The sequence below is a fragment of the Heloderma suspectum genome, chromosome 3, assembly GCF_057233095.1.
Source record: "Heloderma suspectum isolate Gila_16-S chromosome 3, 16-S_ref, whole genome shotgun sequence".
Classification (NCBI taxonomy): Eukaryota; Metazoa; Chordata; class Lepidosauria; order Squamata; family Helodermatidae; genus Heloderma; species Heloderma suspectum.
This window is the reverse complement of record NC_139460.1, coordinates 245,081,692-245,106,016: the sequence shown is the minus strand read 5'-3', so window position 1 is coordinate 245,106,016 and position 24,325 is coordinate 245,081,692. Positions and strand designations below refer to the sequence as shown.

The window sequence follows — 24,325 nt, the reverse complement described above, 5'->3', positions numbered from 1 at the left end:
ATGGGAATGTGGAGAATGGAATTGTGTAACCAAGGCATATCCAAAAACTACTGTTTGAACTGCCTCTATTTTACAATTCAACCTTTAGGAAGGCAGCCAAGGTTTTATGTAGCTTCTTAAGCCTTGTTTGTCTAATTACCCATTCTAGTCCTCCCATGGCTGCGATACAAAAATCAGAGCACTAGAATTTAAGCAGATTTCAATGGGACTAAGTAGTCTGTGGATCAGGATGTTTATGCTCTTTTTCCAGACTCCTTAATGTGCGTTGCAACATCTATATTTTAAGCACAGCAAGAAATATTCTACAACTATAACGCAGTATTTAGCTGGAAATAAGGACCTATTAAAACTGACCTACAGGGCTGCTGATGTTGCATATAGAATTTTAAGCTATTTAGGAAATGAAATTTAAAATAGCAGTCCTTTCTAATGAGTCACTGAACACTGATGGGATAATTTAGTTGATTTACAGTGCAATCCTATATATGCCTACTCAGAAGTAAGCACCACTGAACTCAATAGGACTTACTCCCAGGTAAATGTGTATAGAATTTTAGCCTTCATAAAGAATCTGGCTGCTAATGACACTGGATAATAGCTTAGATTGGAAACAAAATGTTTTAATTACTGTGATATAATGTGTACAAAACTGTAATTATTGTTGTTATGTGTGAATAATAATCAGTTTTATTTCTTGTGGCAACCACACACACACACACAAGTCTCAAACAGGTCCACTGGCAGAAAACAGGAATAGTATTTGTGCCAGTACAGCCATGAAAAAAGACTAAGATCCTGAAAGAGTTAAGACATTAAATATTTGACTATTTATGATTCCAGCCCTTACATCGAACTTTCAACTTGGGTAAGGTGACAAAATGGATGCCTTCTGTTTATATCTGAAGCCTATCATTAAGGAAGATAAACACTGATGATTTAGGAAGCATTCCACATCAAATATGCAAGAATTCAACTTCACTCCCTTTCACTTCAGCTATCTCTATCTATACTTTGGCACCTATCACATCATTAAAATATGCAGGTGGCAAAGTTGGAATAAGGCTAATTAGAAGGGGTGAGCTAGCAACCCAGTATAAATGCTGCAAGTTATGTAGTCATTCCACTGTTTAATTTTTTGAGTTCTTGACACTAATTGAAAGCAGAAGTATTTTTGTCTGGTTTACGTATCAGTTAACCTGTTTTTATCCATTACTTCAACTAAAAATGCCCATGTCTTTATAGACGTATCTGATTGGGAGAAATTTACAGTATGGTAGATTTCTGTCTGTAGGAACAGAATTCAAAGCTTGTTCAGTCTTATGTCTATTCATATATACTTATTTTCTCCCAGCATTACAAAAGAAACTATTTCAGTAATCAAAAACTTGATGTGTATGTATACACATACACAAACTCTAAAAAAATCTGTTTGTATCTGAGAATAAAAAAAAATCTGCTAGATTTCTAACCTACAAAAGAAGAACTAGCAGAAGTCATAGCACTTTTAATTATATACCATACTCCATATCGTTATGTGTGCTTTATCTTTCATTATGATCAGACCATATACATAATTTCAAGTAAAACAGCCATGTATATGCAAATGCTGTTATTACTGAAAACAATACAAATTTAGTACTTAAAATACAATGGAAACATGTTAAATAATTGAGTCTAACTGTAAAAGAAATATTCTGCAGCCACTTTCCGATAATATAGCTACAATACCCAAAATTCAGGAAACAGCAAAGAACAAGGTAAGTTTTCAAATATGTAAACATACAGAGAAAGCCCTGATAACTTAATATTATTTGGGTACAAACCGATAGTCACAACTACTGGAAAAGGGAGAGATAAAATGACAACCTGGCATTCTTTGATCATCTGTTTATTGTTCTAATGAGGAACTTTGCTTTGGGAATATCATCTAAACCACTTTCACATCTCTTGTCCTACTTGCTTCATCTCCCTTTCAGTTCTTAATTAGGCTTTAAAGAGCTCTCGCTGCCCTTTCAACTGGCTACTGCTCCTCTTTAAACACTGTTCATTCAGAGACAGGTGTTGGCACCACCAGAACTCAAGCCATATACACTTAATTACCAAACACTACTTCCAAGGGAAGAAAAGAAATAATTCACTGGAGGAACATCACTGAAATTACTTCAAACTACTTCTAATCTTGTAACATTTGAATTTTTACAACACTAGTGTTTCAAACATACTAAATAAAACAGTGCCTTCAACACTCTACTTGTATTTTGCATAAAATGGACTTCAAACCTCCAAGTAACATAGGATTGTTTATTCCAAGAGAAGAACAAGGCCCAAAACTGATTATTTTAACACCTTTAATTTTGGTAATTGAAGCTAACTAATTTTTTAAAAAAGATAATACAGCTTTTACTAGCAATACATTATATAATAATGAATATTTTTTAAATGCATAGAAGCCAATTAAAACATTTCAGACAAATTGACCAAGCTAGTAAAAATCATGACTAAGACACCAAGATCCTGCTTACTTTTTGCAAGTATTTTGGCTGCAATCCTGCAGGAAGGCTACTTAAGGGCATAATCCAACGCATGTTTAGACTGAAAAAAAGCCCTACAACCCCCAGCATTCCCCAGACAACCATGGGGAATGCCTTGGCTCTAAATCTCAAAGTCAATGGGATGTGCCATACTTATGTGCCACATATATAAGTTAAGTCCAATAGGATTTACGCCCTATTCAGGTGTTCCTGATCTGTGTAAGTTAAATGCATGACGAAGAGCGTGCTAGCCTCACCACTCCATTGTCATTTTCATTACCCTCTACACGTGGATGGTGACTCTCTGAAAGGGAGAGCCTCCTCTATCCATTTGAAAGCTGATTTCCCAGTATTCAAAATTGCATGAGAAATCATGTTTTCCAATATTTGATATCTACTTGAGGGTGGATCCTGGACCAATCAGGGTCTCCCTCACGTGCAACAGCTCTATAAGTGCATTTCAATGTGCATGCAGGTCCCTTGTTCAGGGATAGGGCTAGCCTGGATGACCCCACACCACCTTACTCATGCTTTGTGCTCATGATAGGGTTCATCAGATCTCTCCTATAGGAGAACAATGGATCACTGAATTAAACTGATTGGGTGTAAGTTTACAACAGGCAAAATAAATCCCATACAACTTATGAAACTCACTACCACACTAACTTAAATGGCTATATAAAAAGATTAGACAAATTCAGGGAGGAAAGGTTTATTAACAACTATTAGCCATAAAAGCTAAACAGAGTCTGCAAATTTGGAGGCAGAGGTTCTGTGAATACCAGATGCTGGGGACAAACAACAGGGAAGAACTACCCTGCTTGTGAGTTTCTCAGAGGGATTTGGCTAGCTATGTTAGTTACAAAATGTTGGACTAGATGGATCTTTGGTCTAATCCAGCATGTTCATGAGTATGGTACAACTAAATAAATATTTCCAAAGCTCTTAAAATAATATTGTGTCAATCATCTAAAAACTACAAAGCTTTTAAAAATGAAGAAACTCTCTCAGATATCAAATGGAATATATATTAAGCAGTTACTTACCATTGTTTTCCGGAGCTCTTCAATGTTTCCAGGATTCACATTAAGACTATGGAAGCAACCAAAATTATATTATACCATAAATATATACCAGTATATAATATTTCAAAATACTGCATGCTCTGTTATTTTGTCCATATATAGGTAGAAGAGTGACACACACACATCCAGTTTGAAAACTGCAAACAGTAAGAATTCTTCTCCCGAGCAGAAGAGTATTTGTCAATATAAACATATACCCAGGCAATAGTCAGAAGCCTTCAGATGTCTTCTGGATTTGAATATCTAGACAGGGGCATGTGGAAGAACAGATACAAAAGCTAAAGACATTCTCAGATCATGTGCAAGCAGCATTTCCCCCTACAAAATAACTTGTATAATGTTACAATACGTTTTCCCCATCCTTACTATGAGGAAACCGCTCTTCAGTATAAAAATATTGAATGACAATTTGAGTAGCAGCAGGAAGGCAGAAGTATGTTAGACAGTAAATATACTGGAGAAAATCACAGGTATTCAGCAATAGCATTTTAATTGCTACTAACTTAAAGGGATATGGGGGGGCTGGATGAGTCAGGAAGGGGTCAGCCTTGTAATACCGCTGTTAAAAGCCAGGCCAGCCCACAATAAAACATCAAATACCCAGAATTTTATCCTAGATGAAGAAGCTGATGCATCTTATAATACCAAGACCTGGGTGGATGAGCTGGGAGGGGTAGATCTCTTATAGTGGGGCTCAGCTGGGTTCTTGGTGCAACACCAATATAGGCTCGACAGTTAGGTGGAGGAGCTGTTCTGGTCTATAAAGATTCCACCAGGCTGCAGTGAGAGGGAGAAGGGAAGCAGGGCCGCCATCAGCTCTATTGAGAGACCAGCAACTTTCAGCTCTTCCTTTCCATGAACTATCCCAGCTGGTCATTGTAAGGGCTTTGTAACTAGTGCCTGAATTTGCTTTTTTTCTTCCTTCCTCCTAATCCCTTTTCCTTTCGTTTTGTGTCTTTTAGATTGTAAACCTGAGGGCAGGAATTGTTATTATTGATCTTTGTAAGCCTCTAAGGGCACCTTTGTCAGGTGAACAATGGGATAAAAATGCTTAAAATAAAGAAAATCCCACCATTATTTACAGACCTCTTCTCCATGAAGGACTCAATTTCGAGTGTATACCTGGAGTTGGACAATCAAAACAGATTGAGTGTTTTGTTGGCGTACTGCCCTCTACACTGAGCAACAGTCTCCCTGCCTGAGCTGAGAGAGGTGGTCTCAGGTCTGGTGTGGAGGTCCTCCAGTATGTTTATCATGAAAGACTTCAACATCCTTGCTGAAGCTGCCTTGTCAGTGCACCTCAGAATTTCATGGCTGTCATAACAACCATGGGCTGTCCCAGTGTGTCACATTCTTGATCTGGTATTCCCACCTGGGTGAGAGAATGGTGGTTCAGAAGAGGCGACTTTCTTTGATTCCATTGTCATGTATGGGTGACAAAGGAATTGAAGAGTTAGGCTTGCCAAGCAGGGTTAAGCTTGTCACAGAATCTACCCTCTAAAGGAGTAGGGGCACCAATTATAATGGTTAACCTCTAGAAGCTGATGGATCCAGAGAAATTCCCCAAGTTTTATATGGGTTAGGGCTTCTGTCTATGTCAGAGCTGGTCTGTGGCATATGGAGATGGCTCAGGAGGTACCCACAATCACTCTCAAGTGAAATTACCTGGGATAACTTTTTCTGCCACTGTTACATCCTCATAGTGACCTCCAATGGAGTTTCATTTCATTTACTGCATTTCTATATTACCCAATAGCCAAAGCTCTTTGGGCGGTTTACAAAAGTTGTTCTGGGTGGGTCTTCTCCATTAGGATGATAGGAGAGAATCCTCGGAAGCCCACTGAGTACTTTAAGGATAAAATCACTGTATGCATGAAGCACTGGACTCCCCCACATTTACTAGCCTACTGGTACGTCCAGCTATTTGTGTGTTCAATGTGCCTTCTGGTCAAATTTTGTTGGATGAGTTTCAGTTGCTGGAACCTGAATACTTGGACTACTTAACCTATAAAGGGCTAAATGGCTTGAGACTAGGGTTGCAAAAGCACCACCTTCTCATTAATCTGACCAGCCATTAAGATTAACTTCAGAGGCACTGCTCGGTGACCTCCCATCAAGTCAAATAAGGCAGGTGGTGAGTGGATACAAAGCCATTTAAGTTGTAGCACCCCTTTTATGGAACTCCCTCTTTATTTTCAACATCACCAGGTGATTTTTTTTTCATTTGCTTAAGTCTTTTAATGCTGCATTTTCTATTACGCTGGATTTTAAAAACCTTTAAGACCTTGGCTGAAATGCTGCTTTCTATTGCAATTACCTGTTCTGCTTTTATTCTTGTTATTGTACTGGTTTTATGTAAGCCTCTGTAGGAACCTTCTCAGCTGAAGAGCAGAGTAAAAATATCTAAAATAATCAACTAAAAATAAGTTTCCATCTGTTGTTTCCATTACAGATGAAAGAACCACCTCTGTCAAGAAACAAAAAAATTATTTGATCAAAGCAGATACAACTGTTTTCATCCCTTGCCTCCCCCTCCTGAAATACTAGGCTTTTAACTCAGCTTAGGAACTGTGAATGGACCTAATCTCCTTTACAGCCAGGAAAAGCCCTGTTAGGTCTACCACAGAGCTTAATGCCTTACTCTCCCCATCTGAGGAGTCTAAGTGCTGGGTATCCTGGAACTCTTCATTTGACCTAGCCATTCTCTCCCCAGAGGCCTGCATGTTACCTTGCTCCTGCAGGGTGAGGAGTACTGGGGAGTGCTCACTCCCCCTCTGTCCCTCTCTGCTGCCTGAAGGGTGGAGGAAGGATGAGCCAACTGTCAAGTGATTAACCTCTTGATAGCTCTGCTCTATTCTGCCTCTCCTCCCCAGCCCAAAGAATGCAGGATGGGCTAGAAAGAGAGAGGCCATGCTGTAGCCACTCTTCTGTGTAGTAGCTTCTGTCTCGGCACGGCTCCATTTTCACACCCAAAAGAGAGCAAGGCAAGCTAACCCAACCCTGGTGGCCCAACTTTGGGGAGGATGCTCAGCAGAAGTCGACTGAGGTGCCTGGTCCCTTTAGCAGTGTTTCTCTGAAGGCACAGGCATCCAAACCAGTGCTGATGCTCTCAAAAATGGTCCTTTGTTCTCCAGCCCCATATGGCCCACCTGATAGCAAAGGGGCAGTTGTGGTGGGGGTGACAGCCCCTAAAAATGCTGCACTGACTTAACTCACGAAGGATCATTGCCCATTGGGGAGGGAAGAAGAAAAATATCTTAGCAAGCCTAAAAGTGGTATTCAGAGCTCAAACAAGAACCTGCTTCCCTGGATCAAGGTTGGACTAGTCTCTGCCTTTTGCCACTCCTCCTTTGAAGTACTCAATTAGCAAGGTGGCCCTTTTTCCTTCTATGTAGGACAGGTAATCCTGAAGGATAAAAGGATACCTCTCTGCCTTTATCATGGAAGAAATCATCATCATCTGCACAGAGTCCATAAAGGGTGGACATTTCTAATATCCATGAATTCAAGACATCATCAATTCTAAATTGCAAGATACAATTTCTTAAGAGTTAGCAAAACAAGAACTTTAGATCACTCTTTCTTCCTCTCTCAGAACGACTATGGGAAAATTCACAGGGACAACTCTAAATATAAAAGCCTTAAGATATGTTTTGGCACTTCAGATACACTCCTTGGTATAATTACCACTATCTCAGTATTGCAATTAATTGTGCAACTGCAATAATTACAAGATGGTTTAAATGCCTTTTTGAATCTCAAAAATAAAGATGGCCTTGTAGAAAATATCACTGTATAAATGAAGCAAAAAAACCCCCCTTTATTAAATACAAGATTCTTAATTGTAAATTTTGTAGTGGAGGTACTAGATCAAAAGATAAGTAAATTTGATCATCGCAGAGTATTGAATATCACTACAGTTTGGATTGTATTAGCAAGCCTATTTCAGCATTTGCCTTTCAAAGATCTATACGATTTGCATTCATCACATCTGTTTATTACATTAGCTTTGTATCTGCAATCTGAAGACCAAGATTGATTCCTTGGCAGTTCTTAAAACCAATCCATTGGTTTTAATCCTTTTGCAAGAAGGGATGGGGACCTTCTTAGTACTTGTTTAGTTTTATTAAGTGAGGTACAGCCCCATCCTATGTTTGTTTACTGATCATTTCCCACTAAAATTAATGGACACTTTACTATTAACTTCAGTTGAATATAACATTCCCTCCCCAGTTTTAAGCTGCATTTCCAGTGCTCTTCTTGTATAAGGGGCATGCAGCATAGCAAAAAGCAAAAACAGTGAAAAAGAATTTGCTGAAAGTGGGAAGAACCATGCTTTGCAAATGTGGAAAAACAGGTAAGTCTCAAGACAGAAAACAGTGCAAATATTAATGTTGTTTGAAACTTGACAAATACCTGTGTTGGTATCAACAGGTATTCCAAGTTAATGCCTGAGACCCCAAAGCAGCCTGAACATTAAATCTCATCAGCGTGCAGAAGCATGGAAATTCACAGATGAGGCAAATAATGTTGCAGCTGAGACTGCCAGACAACAAGAAAGCAGAAAGATAAACAAAACAGATGGAGATTACTTAAGACATTTAATTTTTCCTTAAGCTGTGATTTCTAAAATGTTTGAAGTAGCAAAGGAACATTTCAAAACATAAGCTGTCACTATAAATTACGAGATAGAAGTCAGATGTGCTTTGCTTCTATTTGCCATGGTACAGCACATTTAAAAATATTTCAATATACTAAAACTTACTTATTTTGATATTATCATTCTTGGGGAAAACATCTGATATCTTCAGAATTAACATTAGTTTTGCCTCCATCTAGCCCCTTTTTAAGATTTAGCACATCTTTAGATTAATTATAGTCTTTCCTTAGAATAACAAGGCAACTAATTATGAAACAAAAACTGAATAATACAATCACTTTCTAATACGGTACTGAACTTCCAAAAGATATGTTAAAAATAAAGAAAACTTACAGTAATGAGGATATATACTTCAGTAGTTCATTTCAAATTGTCAGATTTATCAAACACTACTATGTTAATCTAAGAATTATTTACACCACTGCAGCAAGAAGTTACACATGAGCATTTTTAATTTTTCACACATCAATACATGTATAATTTTAGTTCAAAAGCCTTTCACTAAGGGCTACCCTTCTGACTTATATATATATATATGTGTGTGTGTGTGTTTATTTGTGACCTTATGATATAATTATCTCTGTTTGCTGCTCCACTGCTTATTGCTACCGATATGCAACACATTTCAGATGTGTTCTAGGGTTACTCAATCCCATTTTACAGATATACCCCAAAAGTACCATCTTAAGTCATTTGTACCATTTGTATCCATGCCATTGACAGATTGCAACTGGACTACTGCAGTGTATTGTACATGGGACTGCCTTTGACATCTTCCCGGAGAGAAACAAAATACAGCTACTAGGTTATTAACTGGGACTACCTACAGGGAACATATTTTGCCAATGCTTAACTACTGCACTGGCTGTGTTTCCAGACATAGTTTAACATGCCTGATGTAACGTATAAAGTCCTAAGCCAGGGGTGGGGAACCTCAGGCCTGGGGGCCAAATTTGGCCCTCCTGGGTTCTTCAGATGCCCCACCCCCTTCCCCATTCTCCTCCCCTTCCCCCCAACCACTGATTGTTTGGTGGTTTATTGGCTTTTGTTCACTTCCCCCCAATTCTTAAAGGTTGAGATGCCCCTCCTAAGGCTTAGTAACTGGCAGCATATTGAAACTACAATATGCTGCAGTGAGTTTTTTAGCTCCACCCCTTTTGCCTTCAAACCCACCCCCTCACTGGAATGCAGCCCCAAGGACGTGTCCGAAATTGAATTCAGCCTTTGGGCTGAAAGTGGTTCCCTCACCCCTTCGCTAAACAGCTTGAGGCCTGACTATTTCAAGGTCATCTTCTTGCGCATGAGCCTGTCCAAACCCTTCATTCTTCATCTCAGGCCCTCCTCCATTTGAAGTTAGACAGATGTTAGCTGGAGGGCCTTATCTGTTGTATGGTGCCTTGGTTATAGAATGTCTTCTCCAGAGAAGCTTACCTGATGCAGCTTTGATTTCTTTTTTAAAGCAGGCAAAGAGTTTTATTTGCCTGGTCACTCTAGTATGCTTTATAGCAGTTTTCAATGTTATTTTATAACTTTGCTGGAGTTTAGCAAGTTTTGCTGTGGCTTCTGTAATTCTATTTTATTGTATTCGTTTTTAAATTGTATGCTGCTCTAAGAGTCATGCTACTGAAGGGTGGCTTTTAAATGGACTAAAACAAACAAACAACATCAGAAAGATAAACAGGAGGAGGAAGGAGCAGGTGAAGATCTGTACAGGAAGGTAGCAAGACAGATATCGAAAAGACAAAGTCTACAACTGGTTGCTTCTGGTAGAGGTAGAGCTTAGTGGAATAGGAGCCAAATAAACATGATCAATTGCATGCTGTAGTATTCCTTGGTAGTACGTTATGGCAATAGCTTTTAAACATCAAGTTTAATACAGATTATTTTAAAACAGATACAGAAAGATCATGCTGAAATCTGACTGTACCTTCTATTGTTTGGTGGGCTATTTGTATGAAGGCAGCAGACGTTGTAGAGGCGCCCGCTGGATGGATGGATGGATGGATGGATGGATGGATGGATAGACAGACAGACAGACAGACAGACAGACAGACAGATAGCTGCCGAATTACTGGGGCTTTTGTGCTAGGCACCATCAAAGCTGGTTTGGGGGTGGGAAGGGAACTTAAGGGATTTGTTCCCACTACCCCCAGTGGTTGTATTGACAGTCACTGGCATACACCAGTTGCTTGACAGCATTGGAGGTGGAGTGACAACATAGTCGATGCATCAGGCGGCATATTGGATGCATGTTTAAAAGGAAAAATCCCAGATGGCAGTTTACTGATAGTGAAAACTATGTGAAGAGACGGTAGACCAGTTTTCTAATGACACTTTAATGCAATTATGAAGGAAGACTCCATCGTAAAAGTCTTATGGTTGACCCTGCAAGTGACGACATTTTAAGACTACAGATTTTTGTGGATTTTTGGCGAGTTCTGCTCATCTCAGAGATGAAAACGAAGGAAGAATCCCAAATGTGGTTGACCCTGTGAGTGAAGACAATTTGAATATGGTAGACAAAATTAACTTAACCTTTTTGACAAGCTCAAAAATTGGCACCAAAGTCACAAGTGAAAAGCAGATGATTGGACATGTGGGCATTTGACAATGACAGAAGGCTGCTACCTGGTACCTCTCTGCCCATCCTCTTTGCAATGAAGCCAATGCTTGCAAATCCAGCCTCTGTGTGAAGAAGGGCCTTTATATACCTTGCCTTCTGACTCTCAGGAAACTCCCACCACTGTGCTGTCAGGGACACATAGGCATACATTCCACCCTGGCTGCTCCAGATAGCAGAAGTGAATTGTACTACCTGCAGCTCTCCCCTCCACAGCTGAGCCAACGCTTTCGCCCTGGATGACCAGTACAGAGAAGGCATCACTGTCCTACTGATGGAAATGCAGGACAGTAGCGGGTAGCATGAGACTATGAGCTCTATCAGGTGCCTGAACCCAACCAAAATGAATGGCTGGTTGTCTAACATCAACAACTCACCAATGCTGTTGGTGGTCTGTAGACGTGCTGGAAACCATCATCTTGTGGCCCCACACTCTCCCTACCCCATGTTCTCCATAGTGGGCTGCCTAAGCTTCTTCTTGGTAAGGGAGTTGAGGCTGGGAGGATCCCTCATGCTCTGTCTGCCCTGCGGACACTCTTGCCCATCCCCCCTTGCCACCGACTTCTCTGCCTCTAGCAAGACAGACTAGTGTTGCCTTCTCAAATGCAAGAGCAGACTAGTAGTGGTAGACTGCCCAGTTTTCTTCCCTCTGCTTCGTTCTTTCCTGCAGTGCAGAAAGGTAGCATATCTTGCTTACCTTAAGGGGGCCGGGGGGAGAAAGAGACTCAGCTGGGCATGAGCTGTGACAGCAGCATTTCTGCTTCTACCTCTGCCTAGGGGCACCACATGCTATACCACCACCACAAACTGGTTTTATAATGTACAAATGTGTTATGAGCTTTATTAATAAAAGTGAGTACTTGTGTGCACACAAGGTCACAGCAGTGTGTGTGTGTGTGTATGTGAAGTCAATTTCACATACAGTACACACAAATTAAGAGACCAGCACACACACACGCCACGAAGAACACACTGGGACAGGACAGTAAACTACAGTAAAACACAGGACTTGATTCAAAACCTAACCTATGGGAAGTATCCAATGTTAGTCCTATGTAGGGCACTGAAGTGAATGATGACTTCAGTCATGACTAACTTAGGTCTACATAGGACTAACATTGGATACTACCCTATAGAACTAAGGCTAAATTTGGGAGTGGAGATGAAGAGAGAGAAGGGAAGTAACACTGCCTATACAATTAAGTTCTAATCAGACAGGCCAGGGCCAAACTAAATGTTCATTAAAGCATACACAGTGGAGCTATGCATGCTAGTTTTTTCTACTCTCTTGTAAGTGCACATGGCCCTGATTTAGATTGGGACCATGGTGCTCTGAGAGAGAAGGATTTCAACTTCCCCCACCCACCCATTTTTGGGGTGAAATTTCATACACATACCCTGAGGGTGGAAGGGGAGGGGAAGGGAGTTTTTAAAAAGAAAAAAACTCTCCATTTGTTGCAATGGAGACATTTTTTTCCTTTTATAACCCCCACCCCCTCCCCAACGGCTGGTGGTGAAATTTCACCAAAAAATGGGCAAGGAAGCTGAAATCCTCCACCAGATACAGTATTTTGGACTATAACTCCCAGCATTCCTGATTATTGGCTATGCTAGCAGGGGCTTATGTGAGTTGAAGTCCAAAACTTTTGGAGGGTTACCAGGTTGGGGAAGTGGTGGGCAGGTCCACATTTGGAACTGGGTCCTCCTCCCTCCCTCCCTCCGACACACACACACACATACCACCACCACACATAAACAGACTTCCCCCTATTCACTTTACATTACCTTTTTACTGGTTAAGCCTCCCCCACCCCCCACCATATCTCCCCCTTTCTGGGGGAAGGCCTTCCTCTCTGAGAGGAGAGGAAGCTGGTCTAGCCTGCATGTCTTTGTGGTTTCTCTCTCAAATTCTTGAGTGAGAAGCTACGAGCAAGCCCTAGTCCACTGTATTCCATGTTTTCACTATCAGGTTTCTCATCCTTTGGAGAGAAATCATGGAGTACAGTGTGCTAGAATACTAAAGGATGATCTAGCCCTCTGTACTCCAGTTTCTCAAGGATCTGATAGAAAAACCACAGAATACGGTGGGCTAGAGTGTCCTTTGTACTCTACTTTCATCATTAAGCAGGAGAGGATCAAAAATATCATTGTTATCAGCAGTAGCAGGGGCGGGAGGGAGGAGATTGGAGGAGGCACTACGGTACTGTCATGCTGCAGGGCCTTGAGGGCAGCTTGTGGCCCATGGGATGCCCACATCTGACTTTCAGGAAAGTGATGTCCTTGAGTCCTGCCCTCATTTCAGCTAATTCCACGGCCAATGGGCCTTTAGTGTTACCGAAGGCAGAAAAATTAATCTGGAAAGCAACCTTTTATGTACCCCAAGAACAACTCAGAATATGTTTTTACCCATCCCCATCCTGCAGTGGAGGCCAACAGCCACCTAAGCTCTGGAGTGTGATCTTTCCACCTACATTCAAGTTAAGTCTACTCAAACTTTGGCACACGTAGCTCATTCTTTTATCCAATTTGTTTTATTTATTCATTCGTTTCATTTCTATACCGCCCAACAGCCGAAGTTCTCTGGGCGGTTCACAAGGATGAATTATGTATTCATCTCTCATCCACACGTAATTTGCCTCATTATAATGCTTTTTTCCTAATATGTCATTTTCTTTTATTTTCTCCCTAGTAATCTTTGTAAAGGGCACTACATTTATTGCCAATTTTTAAATGAAAATTCAGTCTTAAAAGGGATCTCATAGGTGTGTATGTTGCTATTACCATGACTGTTATATCACAGGAATGTAATCTAAAGAGTTTATATATAATAAAAAATACTAATTAGACACCTCACTGAGACACCTATCTATTCACATTCTCAAATCTGGCATATGATCATGCTAGTAACAACCTGTCGCCTTTAACTACTGGACTATTTGTTACCCTGTGTCCAGTGCCTAAGAGCTTGTTAATTACCCAAACTCTTTTTCTGTAGGTCTTGTTAATTACCCGTCTCCTGTCTCAGAGGACCTTGTTAATAACTTGCACAATCCCTCTAAAGAGGGCCTAACAACACATTAAAATTAAAGATGCTTTTCTTTTAGCACCTGTCAAGTGCTGTAAATTGAGAAATTTTCACATCAGTGTATTAGCCTACTGTAGTGTAGCTTAAAAAACAAACATTTTTAATAGAAATGTTGCACACAGAACTAGTTATTTTATGAAGTACTTTTATATTTAAGTTGACATTTGTCCTTAGGTATGTTCAGTATATATGATTGCCATGCCAGATAGCTACATATTAACCTCTTGAGAGCCACTATAATGAATGGGTGCAATTAGACTAATGAAGGCAATCGAATAGCTTGCAAGAGGAAACTTTCAAACATTCAGATTAGGATTAAACGACACAACATAACCCTATTATCACTAAAGGACAACTGGCTTGTCATTCACTGAGAGCCTGGTCATCACTGGTACCTAAAAATTGCCTACACAGTCCTTAGCAGCATGTGAAAAAAAACCCCATGGAATATGAATTACCCTGGGGCATATTCTTGTCACTAATGGTGACCAGGCTCTCTGTTAGCCTCTGTTAGGCCCTGGTAGCACCAGTTGTCATTTAGCAGTAATAGGGTTTCAAAGTCTGTATTAGTGCAATATATTTATTAGGCCAACTGAAAAGTCCCAAAATGTGCAAGCTTTCGAGATCTCCAGATCTCTTCATCAGGCACGATGATACAAAAAGCAGGAGCGGGTGGATGTGAGATGGGAGGAAAAAATACTGACCATGTTGGAATCATGATATCTGCATAGTCAATCTTAAGAGAATATGGTGGAGGAGGGTTTGCAGATATTCAAATTGGGCTCTATCAAGTGATTTGATGGTTTCAGTGACCCTAGGCCCACAAGGAACAAGAAGGTAGGAGACAATAGTTGATCCTCCATTTTCTGAAAATATCAAACCAGAATTCTGTTAACTCAGAATTGTCTCCATCCTGGGCAAATCAGACAAGTTCCTTGGTCGGTGGAAAACAGAAGTAGAGGTAAACTAGGCAGTCTTTATATTAACAATGCTAGAGGTAATTTTAGATGTTGTACTAAAGGAAGTAAATATAAAGCAAATTGTGTAGCTTTACCTAGTAGTTGAAGTGGAGGAACCCTGAGAGAATAAAGTCCCAGCTTCAAGAGGTTTATAATCCTCTCCCTCCAATGTAGGGTTCCACTGCTGAATGGCTAAATTCTGTATTCTCCAAGTCATTAAAAAAAGCAAAAGCCTTGGCCATAAACCGCCCAAAGGCCATTTTATTCTGTGCTGTGTTTATTTTTTGTTTTAATATTTCTACTGTATGGTTTTAATGTATTGTACACCAACCAAAGAACTTCAGTTACTGGGTGGTTTAAATGTGCAGTAAATAAATAGATACATAAATAAAATACTGTAACATCTTCATTAGACCAACTGAGATGTCCCCCAAATTTGGATTTCCTTACAGCCAACATGGCTACCTTTTTAGGGTTTTGTTGGTCTTTTATTCGTAATTTGCAGAAAGCTGTGAACTGAATTTTAATGAGCTATTTGCATTTGCAGAGCCTGTAGCTGCCTGAAGATGGTTTTTGAATGGAATTTAAGGGCATCAGACATCATAATAAAAAATGCCTTAGATCTCACAGACACTGTTCCAATCTTTTCATAATAGGGGCACATGGACCAAGGCCTTGGAACAGTGGCTTTGAGATACACGGCATTTTTTGATACGATTTTAAAGCAGAAGAGGCACACACGGGATATGTTCCTTTTTTTTGTTCTATAAGTTACAGATAGAATTGGATTTTGCATACTTTTGAAAAGATTAAAAACAATAATAAAAACTATAGTCCTAATTAAATAAAGCACGAAAAATGTTTGCTCAAATGCTCATGTTTTCATTTCTATTGAAAAGAATGGACTTCAAAACATCATATATAAATACAGCACTTACCTAGAAGATGGCAGCACACTTGTTGGCTTGAAGTTTGTTGTAAAGGGATTAGTTGAATCAAAATCAAAACTGTCCTGATGGTTTTCACCAAAAGCACCAGGTGATTTCAAGTCGGTGGAGCCATCTGATCCTCCATTGCTAAGTCTATCTGACCGTTTGCTATCTTTTTTCCCAGTCACTCTTTCAAAGAGACTAACCTTCTCCTTTTTCTCTTTCTTAACATCTTTTTTTATTTCAGCAGGCTTTGAAAACAGACCTATATTTTGGTTCCATGATACACGACTTTCTTCAAATGGATTCTTCTGCCTTGGCAATGTGGCAAACTTCTGAGGCAGTGAAGCACTCACATTTGTAAAAGGGTCATTTTGTGCTCCAAAAGCTGAGTCACTATCAACAACTGTGCTGTCGAGCTGGCTCATTTTAGTTGTATCTGCACTTAATGTCCGTCTGTGTGGAGATTTTAGATTTCCTGCAAACAATTTTGTCATTAGTGGACAACCAGAGACATGACATCACATTTGGCAATACATACACACAAAGTTTGCACGATTAACCTTCAGAAAGTCTGCACTTATTACAATCGGTACCAGTTTATTCAAATAGATGTTAAATTGTTTTAAAATATGGGGCATGATCCAGTCAAAGCTAGACACTTTCAAGTTTCATTGATTTGATGGGAGGAATCTGAGCCCACGCTTAACTCTCCCACTGAAACACCATGCTTGTGCTTTCTTCTATGTTTATATGCGCTGGAAAAGGCTCTGGAATCCTGTCACAAAGTAATTTAATAGAGAAGTGAATGAAACGGAGTTGAGCTTTAATAAAATGGCAGAAAAGATAGTTATAAAATGTCTAGACAATGTGCAGTATTATTATTAATTTTATTTATATCCCACTTTTCCTCCAAGGAGGACAGGCTAACATACATGGTTCTGTCCTCACAATCACCCTCTCAGGTACACCAGGCTAAGAGAAATTGACTTCCCCAAGGTCACGCAATGAGCAACATGACCTAGTGGGGATTTAAACCTGGAGCTTCCCAGTCTGACACTAACTACTACACCACACTCAGTGCTTATAGGACTTTCTGCTTTGAAACTACAGAAAGACAAGATCATAAAAGGCAAAAGAGTTATATGATCGGAAGAGAAACCAAACAACAGTTAGTACATAAATGTCAATAGGCCCTCAGGTGTACAGCATCCATGCTCCAATATCAATGGAATGGGCAGTTGAAAGTGAAAGGTCAGGGATAAGGACCTGGCAACTAGATAAATGTTTGTTGCAGAATCAGGATGTTACTTGGGATGTTACACAATGAATGAGTACTTTCAACTCAATGCCCTGTCAGTGGCAGATCAGGGCATTATACAATGCATGTTTATAATCTTCATATTTAAAGATAATGTGAAGGGGATATAAAATTACTGGCCCCTCAGACTATAAAACTGGAGAATGAACATAAGCAAACCTGTTCAGCACAGATATATAAAAAGCTAGAAGGTCTTAACAAACAACAAGATTTGATCAATTGTACCCAAACTGAGAAGTCTCTGTGATATTTAAAGCAGCATTTCTATGAGAAAGGGAATAAATCTGATAAACTGCTTGTGGCAAACTTGATAAAGAGTCAATGTGATAGAGCAATATTGCAATTAAAGGGCAATGATAAGGAATTGGTCAAACCCAAGGATATAGTTAAGAGCTTTTAGTGACTACTATAAAACACTTTATTCTTCTGAAAAGCCCGCAGTGGATAAAATCAAGGCCTTTAAACAAAACATTAAGCTTCCTAACTTGGCATTTGAAGACATCCTTGAAATACAAAGACCTCTAACTTTAGAGGAACTCTGCGAGACTGTTAAAGAGCTGAATAATAATTAGGCTCCCAGAACTGATGCTCTGATGGCAGAATACTACAGAAGATTTTCAGCGTTGCCCTAATACCCTTATTATATGCCTTGCATAAGATTATGGAGGAAAGCTGCCTCCCAAAATCTTGGGAGGAAGCAAGATAACTATAATCCCAAAGAGGGAAAATATTGGACTAAACATAGGTCATACAGACCAATAGCCTTCTGAAATCAGGATTTCAAGATCTGGACAAACATTCTGGTGAAAAGACTGAATCAGATAACTGGGAAAATAATTGTTAAGGATCAGACTGTTTATCAGGTCATAAGTTTTCAACAAATATACTTTTGCTCACAAACATTTTTCATTTATTGAATCAGTCTCAGAAGCCCTCTGGAGTTTGGTTTTTAAATGCCAAGAAGGCTTCTGACTGGGTGGAGTGGAGTTATTTCTGCCAGTTTTTGGAAAGAATAGGTTTAGTTGGGTTACTTGGGTTGGATTAAGTTGATCTATGCTAGACCCTCTGCTTATGTTTCTATAAATGGACTGAAGTCAAATACCTTTTAGCTTGGCAGGGGCTGAAACTAGTGGGGGGGACAGGCATTTGTGGGAGCAGCGGGGTGCAATTCAATTTCAGTGTGCTCTTTATCAGGGCAGGATAAGACCTTATAGTGGTTTGGTGAGAGCCACGGAACAACTCTTTTTCAGTATTTACAAATTAAACATATTGTTGGTAAATTAGTTTTGAAAAACAGGCCAGTATGTGCCAACACTAAGTTTGAAAGGTTGATAACTGACAACTAGGTTAAAGGACTGATGAGCCAATGGTATAAAATCATTGCAGATTTAGGCATTGTGGCTACCAGTGCCCACTCAAAATGGGATAATGATTTGAGGAAAGATGTTCTGGAAGAAGCGTGACCCTGCATTTCAAAAGTGGTGTCACAGTATGTGTGAATCTAAAAGAAAGTCTCTATAAACCCCTTTTTAAAAGGTATTTGACACCTTAAAGCCTCAGCAGGATATATCAAGGAATTGATGATTGATGCTAGAGATTTGGCTCTAATAGATCAGACACTGTTCATATTTGGCAGGTTTGTCCCAAGACTGAGAAATTTTGGAGATCAATCCTGGTGGAGATTAAGAACATTGTGGGATATGAGCTCCCTTGGGATCCATTAATAGTTTTGTTTGGTTATGTAAAGAAGATGGTGAATTCAAAGGACACCAAGATGTTGATTCATTTATTAACCACAGCGTGTCTGCTTATAAGTAAAAAGTGAACAAACATACCTGCCTCCCCACTCCCCGTCAGTTGATGAATGGTATTTGAAAGTTTGGGAAATGGTCTGTACGGTTAAACTCACTTGTTTAGTGAGGGTTAGGGAGGGGCAGCAACAAACAATAAAACTCGGAGCAATAAAACCTAGCAGCAATGCAGAGATTTAAAATACAGATTTAAAACACCAAAGCTAAAAGACTAGATGCTAAAATGCTAAAATACTGGGGAAATAAAAAGGTCTTCACCAGGCGCCAGGAGGAGTACAACGTAGGTGCCAGGCGAACCTCTCTAGAGAGCTCATTCCACAGCCAGGGTGCCACAGCAGAGAAGGCCTTCTCCCTGGTAGCCACTCACCTCACTTCCTTTGGCAGGGGCTCACCTAGCTGGGCAGATGAACCACCCACTAACAGTACCTCCGTCTTGTCTGGATTGAGTTTCAGTTTATTGGCCATCATCCAGTCCATTACCGTGCCCAGGCACTAATTCAGAACAGCCACTGCCTCACCTGGGTTTGATGAAAAAGAGAGGCAGAGCTGGGTGTCATCCGCATTTTGATGGCACTTCAGCCCACACCTCTGGATAACCTCCCCCAGTGGTTTCATGTAGATGTTGAACAACCTAGGGGATAAAATAGAGCCGTGTGGAACCCATGGCATAATTGCCAAGGCATAGAGCAATAATCCCCCAGCACCACCTTCTGGAATCAGCCATCCAAGTAGGAGCGGAACCACTGCAGTGCAGTACCTCCAACTCCCAACCCAGACAACCTAACCAGAAGGATACCATGGTCGATGGTATCGAAAGCTGCTGAGAGGTCCAGGAGAATCAACAGGGTCACACTCCCCCTGTCCCTTTCCCAGCAGAGATCATCCCACAGGGCAACCAAGGCAGTTTCCATACCAAAGCCAGGTCTGAAGCCCAACTGAAACGGATCTAGATAATCCGTTTCATTCAAGAGTGCCTGGAGTTGTCCTGCAACTACCTGCTCCAGCACCTTGCCCAGGAAGGGGATGTTGGCCACCAGCCTTCAGTTGTTAATGTCCTCCAGGTCCAGGTTAATTACTCCTCTTTTAAAGATGCCGGTACCACTCCCTCTCTCAAGGAGGAGTTTACAGCCTCCTGGACCCAGCCAGACATCCCCTCCTGGTTTGATGCAATAAGCCATGAAGGGCAAAGGTCGAGCGCACAGGTGGTTGACCGGACTTGGCCAAGCACCTTGTCCACATCCTCAGCCTCCATAACTGAAACCCATCCAATAAAACTGGACCAGATGGTGCTCTGGATGCCTCTACTAATGGAACTGCATTAATTGTGGTGTCCAATTCATGACGAATCTGAGCGACTTTATCTTCAAGGTGCCGTGCAAACTCGTCACAGCATGCTACCAAGGGTTCCACAGTCTTTCTCCCTGGCCCAGAATGTAACAGGCTGTGAACCACTCAGAAAGGCTCCACTGGACAATACCAAGAAGATGCAATGCTGGTGGAAAAGAACTGTCTCTTTGTCACCCTGACTGCCACAGAGTAGGCTCCATAATGAGCTCTAACCTGCATTCGGTCAGACTCAGCATGAGTTTTCCTCCGTCTGCATTTTAGTATTTATTTATTTTATTTTTTATTTACAATATTTATATACCGCTCCTCATCAGAAGATTTCGGAGTGGTGAACAGCATGATAAAAGAATAAAACAATGGTTAAAGGAGTTAAAACGTTTTTTAAAAAAAGACAAATCCAAACAAAGTGGAGTTCAACAAACCATGGCTGGTCATGCAAGGAAGGCCTCTTGAAAGAACGTCTTCAGGAGGCGCCAGAAGGAACACAATATTGGCGCCTGCCTGACTTCTAAAGGTAGGGAATTCCACAGGAAGGGGGCCACCACACTGAAGGCTCTTCTCCTGGTGGACTCCAACCGGGCCATAGGTCCATGTGGAACCACCAGGAACATGCCCTCTGATGACCTCAGTGACCGGGCAGGTTGGTAGGGAAGGAGGTGCTCTCTCAGGTATCCTGGTCCCAAGTTGTTTAGGGCTTTGTACACTAGTACGAATACCTTAAACCTGCCCTGGTAGTGAATAGGCAGCCAGTGCAGTTCCCTAAGCAAAGGAGTTACATGCTGAAAAGGGGCAGCTCCCGACAACAGCCGAGCTGCTCCGGACCAGCCTTAATGGCAGCCCCACATTGAGTGCATTGCAGTAATCTAGTCTTGAGGTTACTAATGCCTGTACCACCATGGTCAAGGTATCCCTGTACAGGAGAGGCCGTAGCTGGTGAACCAGCGGAAGCTGGTAAAAGGCACTCCGAGCCGCCGTGACCACTTGGGCCTCCAGCGACAATGATGGGTCTAGGAGTACCCCCAGACTACGGACCTGATCTTTCAGAGGGAGTGCAACCCCATCCAGAACAGGCAATGAGCCTATCTCCCAGACTCAGGAACCACTCACCCACAGGTCTTCTGTCTTGCCAGGATTCAGCTTTAGTTTATTGGCCCTCATCCAGCCCATTACTGATTCTAGGCACTGATTCAGGACTTGCACAGCCTCTCCTGATTCAGATGTCACAGGGAGATAGAGCTGTGTATTTTACTTTAGTAAAAAGTAATTCACCTGTTTAATGGATCACATTTTGTCAATGTAAATTGTAGGTGTGGGGAACCAGATCCAAACTGGGTCCACAGGACAGGACAGAGGGTTAAAGCCACCCCTTCCCCCATGCTAAGGGGCCCGAGCTGAATCAGGTCTCCTGTGCTTACTTTAGAGAAAAACAAAAGTCATAGCTGCTAGGTACGTCTTCAAAGTAATGCATAGTTTGTCCCTAAGAACCAGTGAACCACCAAATAAATGTCCAGAATGGGGCAAAATGGCTAGCATACAATCATAATCCACTGTGCTACAATGGCACCACAAACTAACCTATATCGTATCAGCAGAACTGAACAAGTCATGATCACAGCATTGGGAACAGGCAACATTAATAGATTAATAGTTCAAAGATACACAGCCCTAAAATGTTTTGGTTTTCTCAGGCCTTTTAACAGCTGAAGTAGTTTTATCTTTGCTAGCTATTTTAAATGGTTTGATGCTGCCATTAATTATTGTATTATTTGTTGTCTTCTTTATTGTATGTTAATGACATTATGTGAACCACCCTGAAAATATCTAATTGAAGGACAGTATATACATCCTTTAAAATTAAATAAATAAATGTGAAGCAAAGTTGAGCATAAACGTCATATGGTATGGGTGTTAAGCTACTTGAAACAGGATTGCTGCTGACAAACAGTACTGATCTGCTCCATTTGCCTTGCCCTGTAACAGTATCAGTGTACACTGCTCTGTGAGGTTTTGTAACCACACATTCCTTTAGAGTAAGAGTGCAAATATATCAGGTTGGGAGCAACAAGCAGGAATCTGCTAAAGTTTCTCACATCAAACTCCAACAATTAAGAAATCTCTACTTACCACTTTCATCCACAGAACCAACAGACTCAAGCTGACGTCTGAAGAGGTATGTGTTGCCAACTGTGCCTGATTTCATTTTTTCTGAAGTCACCTGAGGCCCAATTAAATCAGACATTGAATGAGCTGAAGACAGTCGCTGAGGTCCCAAAAGAAAAGGCTTTTTTGGTTTTGATTTTAACTGTATTTCGCTGAAAGAAGTTACAGTGTTCATTTCTGGCATATGAGTACTTGGAATGATTGCAGAGGATGTATCCAAAAACGTCCCATCAGTCTTGCGACCCTTCATTTTGTCCTTTAGTTTAGCAAAAGGAGATTTAGTTTTGTCCTTCATTGAGAGGTCAAACATACTTGCTGTCATGTTGTTCCTCATAAACTGAATATTGACCTTTATCTCTCCTCTGTCTTTACTTCTTTTCCCTTGTTTGGACTCTAGACTAAACCACCTTAAAAAGAGAAGATAGCACACTGTAAGTTATGTAACATTACATTAAAAAAATTATAGCTATTTAACCTACATCTTATTTTATCACCATTTAATCCTACTAGTGAAAATGTAAAACTACAAGAGCATATAATTCAAGGAAGATACATGATCTACAAATATCAATGATTTGGGATAATGCTTTCAATACATGTATCACAATATAAGCCCTTTCCTGCTTCTGCAGTCCAAATATTTAAATTAAGGTTGATGAAAGTTAACATTTTCCAGCAAATATTGCTTAGCGTTTATATATTATTTATTTAAATATTTCTAGGTCACCTTTCAGGGCAGGAGCCCTCCCAAGCAGGACCCATCCCAAGGCAGCTTACAACAATGCAATTCATATAATAAAGTGATATGATAATAAAACAGCAAACATTAAAAAATACCACCAGCAGCATAAGGCAAAACCTACAACATAATTGCAACTAAAACACAGAACAGTCCAATAAAACAATCAGGCAAAAGCCAGAGTAAACAAGTAATATAGCACCTTTGAGAGTTCAAGGCACTTCACATACACAATAAATGAATTAATAATTAAATTATGTAAAACTACTAGACACTGTTTATCTTAGCAGTCATAGTCACCCTGAATTATTATCTCCATATTTCAGAGGGAGCGAGGGTCTGGAGCTGAGAGAGGGTGGCTTGCCCAAGGCCATCTGAAGAGTTCATGGCTATGACTTTTGAATCAAGACTTGCAGCTCATACTCTTAGCCACTACGCTGGAGTAGCTCTTGTGAATCTGTGAAAATACATCAGCCCTCATAAACTAGCAGTTTCATTGCCAGATATCCCTATTGATATGTTTAGCAAGGGGCTGTTTACCTTACTTCAGTGAGTAAATTCAAAATTCATTCCTGCTTAATTTTAAGGCACAGAGAAAGACCACACCATCTCTCTCAAACCACTTGAGCAATGAATGTCTTCTCAATGCCTTATTTCTTTCTTATAATTAATTGTTTAACCTTTCCAGTCTAATTTTCAATCTCAATATTCAACTGATACCATGTAAAATTTCTTATGATCTCCTATATGCTAAGTCACAAGGACTCTTTTCCATTCCTATTCTCTTTCATCTAGACTCAGCTTTTGATACACTGACCACCCTCTGCTTCTTTGTTCTCATTGGTTCTGGGGGAGGGGGCAGCAGGGATTTGGTGGTGCCAGTTTTTCTTGCTTTCACTCCTATGTCACTTCTCAATTTTCTTTTTCTATTGGGATCCGTCAGAACTCAGTTCCTGGCCTATATATTTTCTTCTTTTGGTCTGCAATATCATTTTTATACTGATGATATCTTGGTCTATCTTTCTGTTCCCTCCTTCTGTACTTACGTTTATCATGATTTCTAGTTGTCTTATAGCTA

At 40.5% G+C, this 24,325-nt stretch overlaps 1 protein-coding gene across 4 annotated transcripts in view; it reads right to left on the bottom strand.

Moving 5' to 3' along the window:
* Positions 1–24,325, bottom strand: part of RAB11FIP2 (RAB11 family interacting protein 2) — a 43,171-nt gene that overhangs the window by 7,246 nt on the left and 11,600 nt on the right. The window contains exons 1-4 of one of the 4 annotated variants that reach the window (XM_084846106.1): positions 23,548–24,151; positions 22,473–22,915; positions 15,879–16,347; positions 3,578–3,623 (exon numbers count right to left, since the gene is read on the bottom strand). In XM_084846106.1, the coding sequence (XP_084702232.1) occupies positions 3,578–3,623; positions 15,879–16,347; positions 22,473–22,915; positions 23,548–23,621 (1,032 nt within the window). In that variant the 5' untranslated portion in view covers positions 23,622–24,151. Of the gene's footprint in view, positions 1–3,577; positions 3,624–7,963; positions 8,159–15,878; positions 16,348–22,472; positions 22,916–23,547; positions 24,152–24,325 lie in introns of those variants that run through there. The other 3 variants (XM_084846103.1, XM_084846104.1, XM_084846105.1) reach the window with 3 other exon arrangements.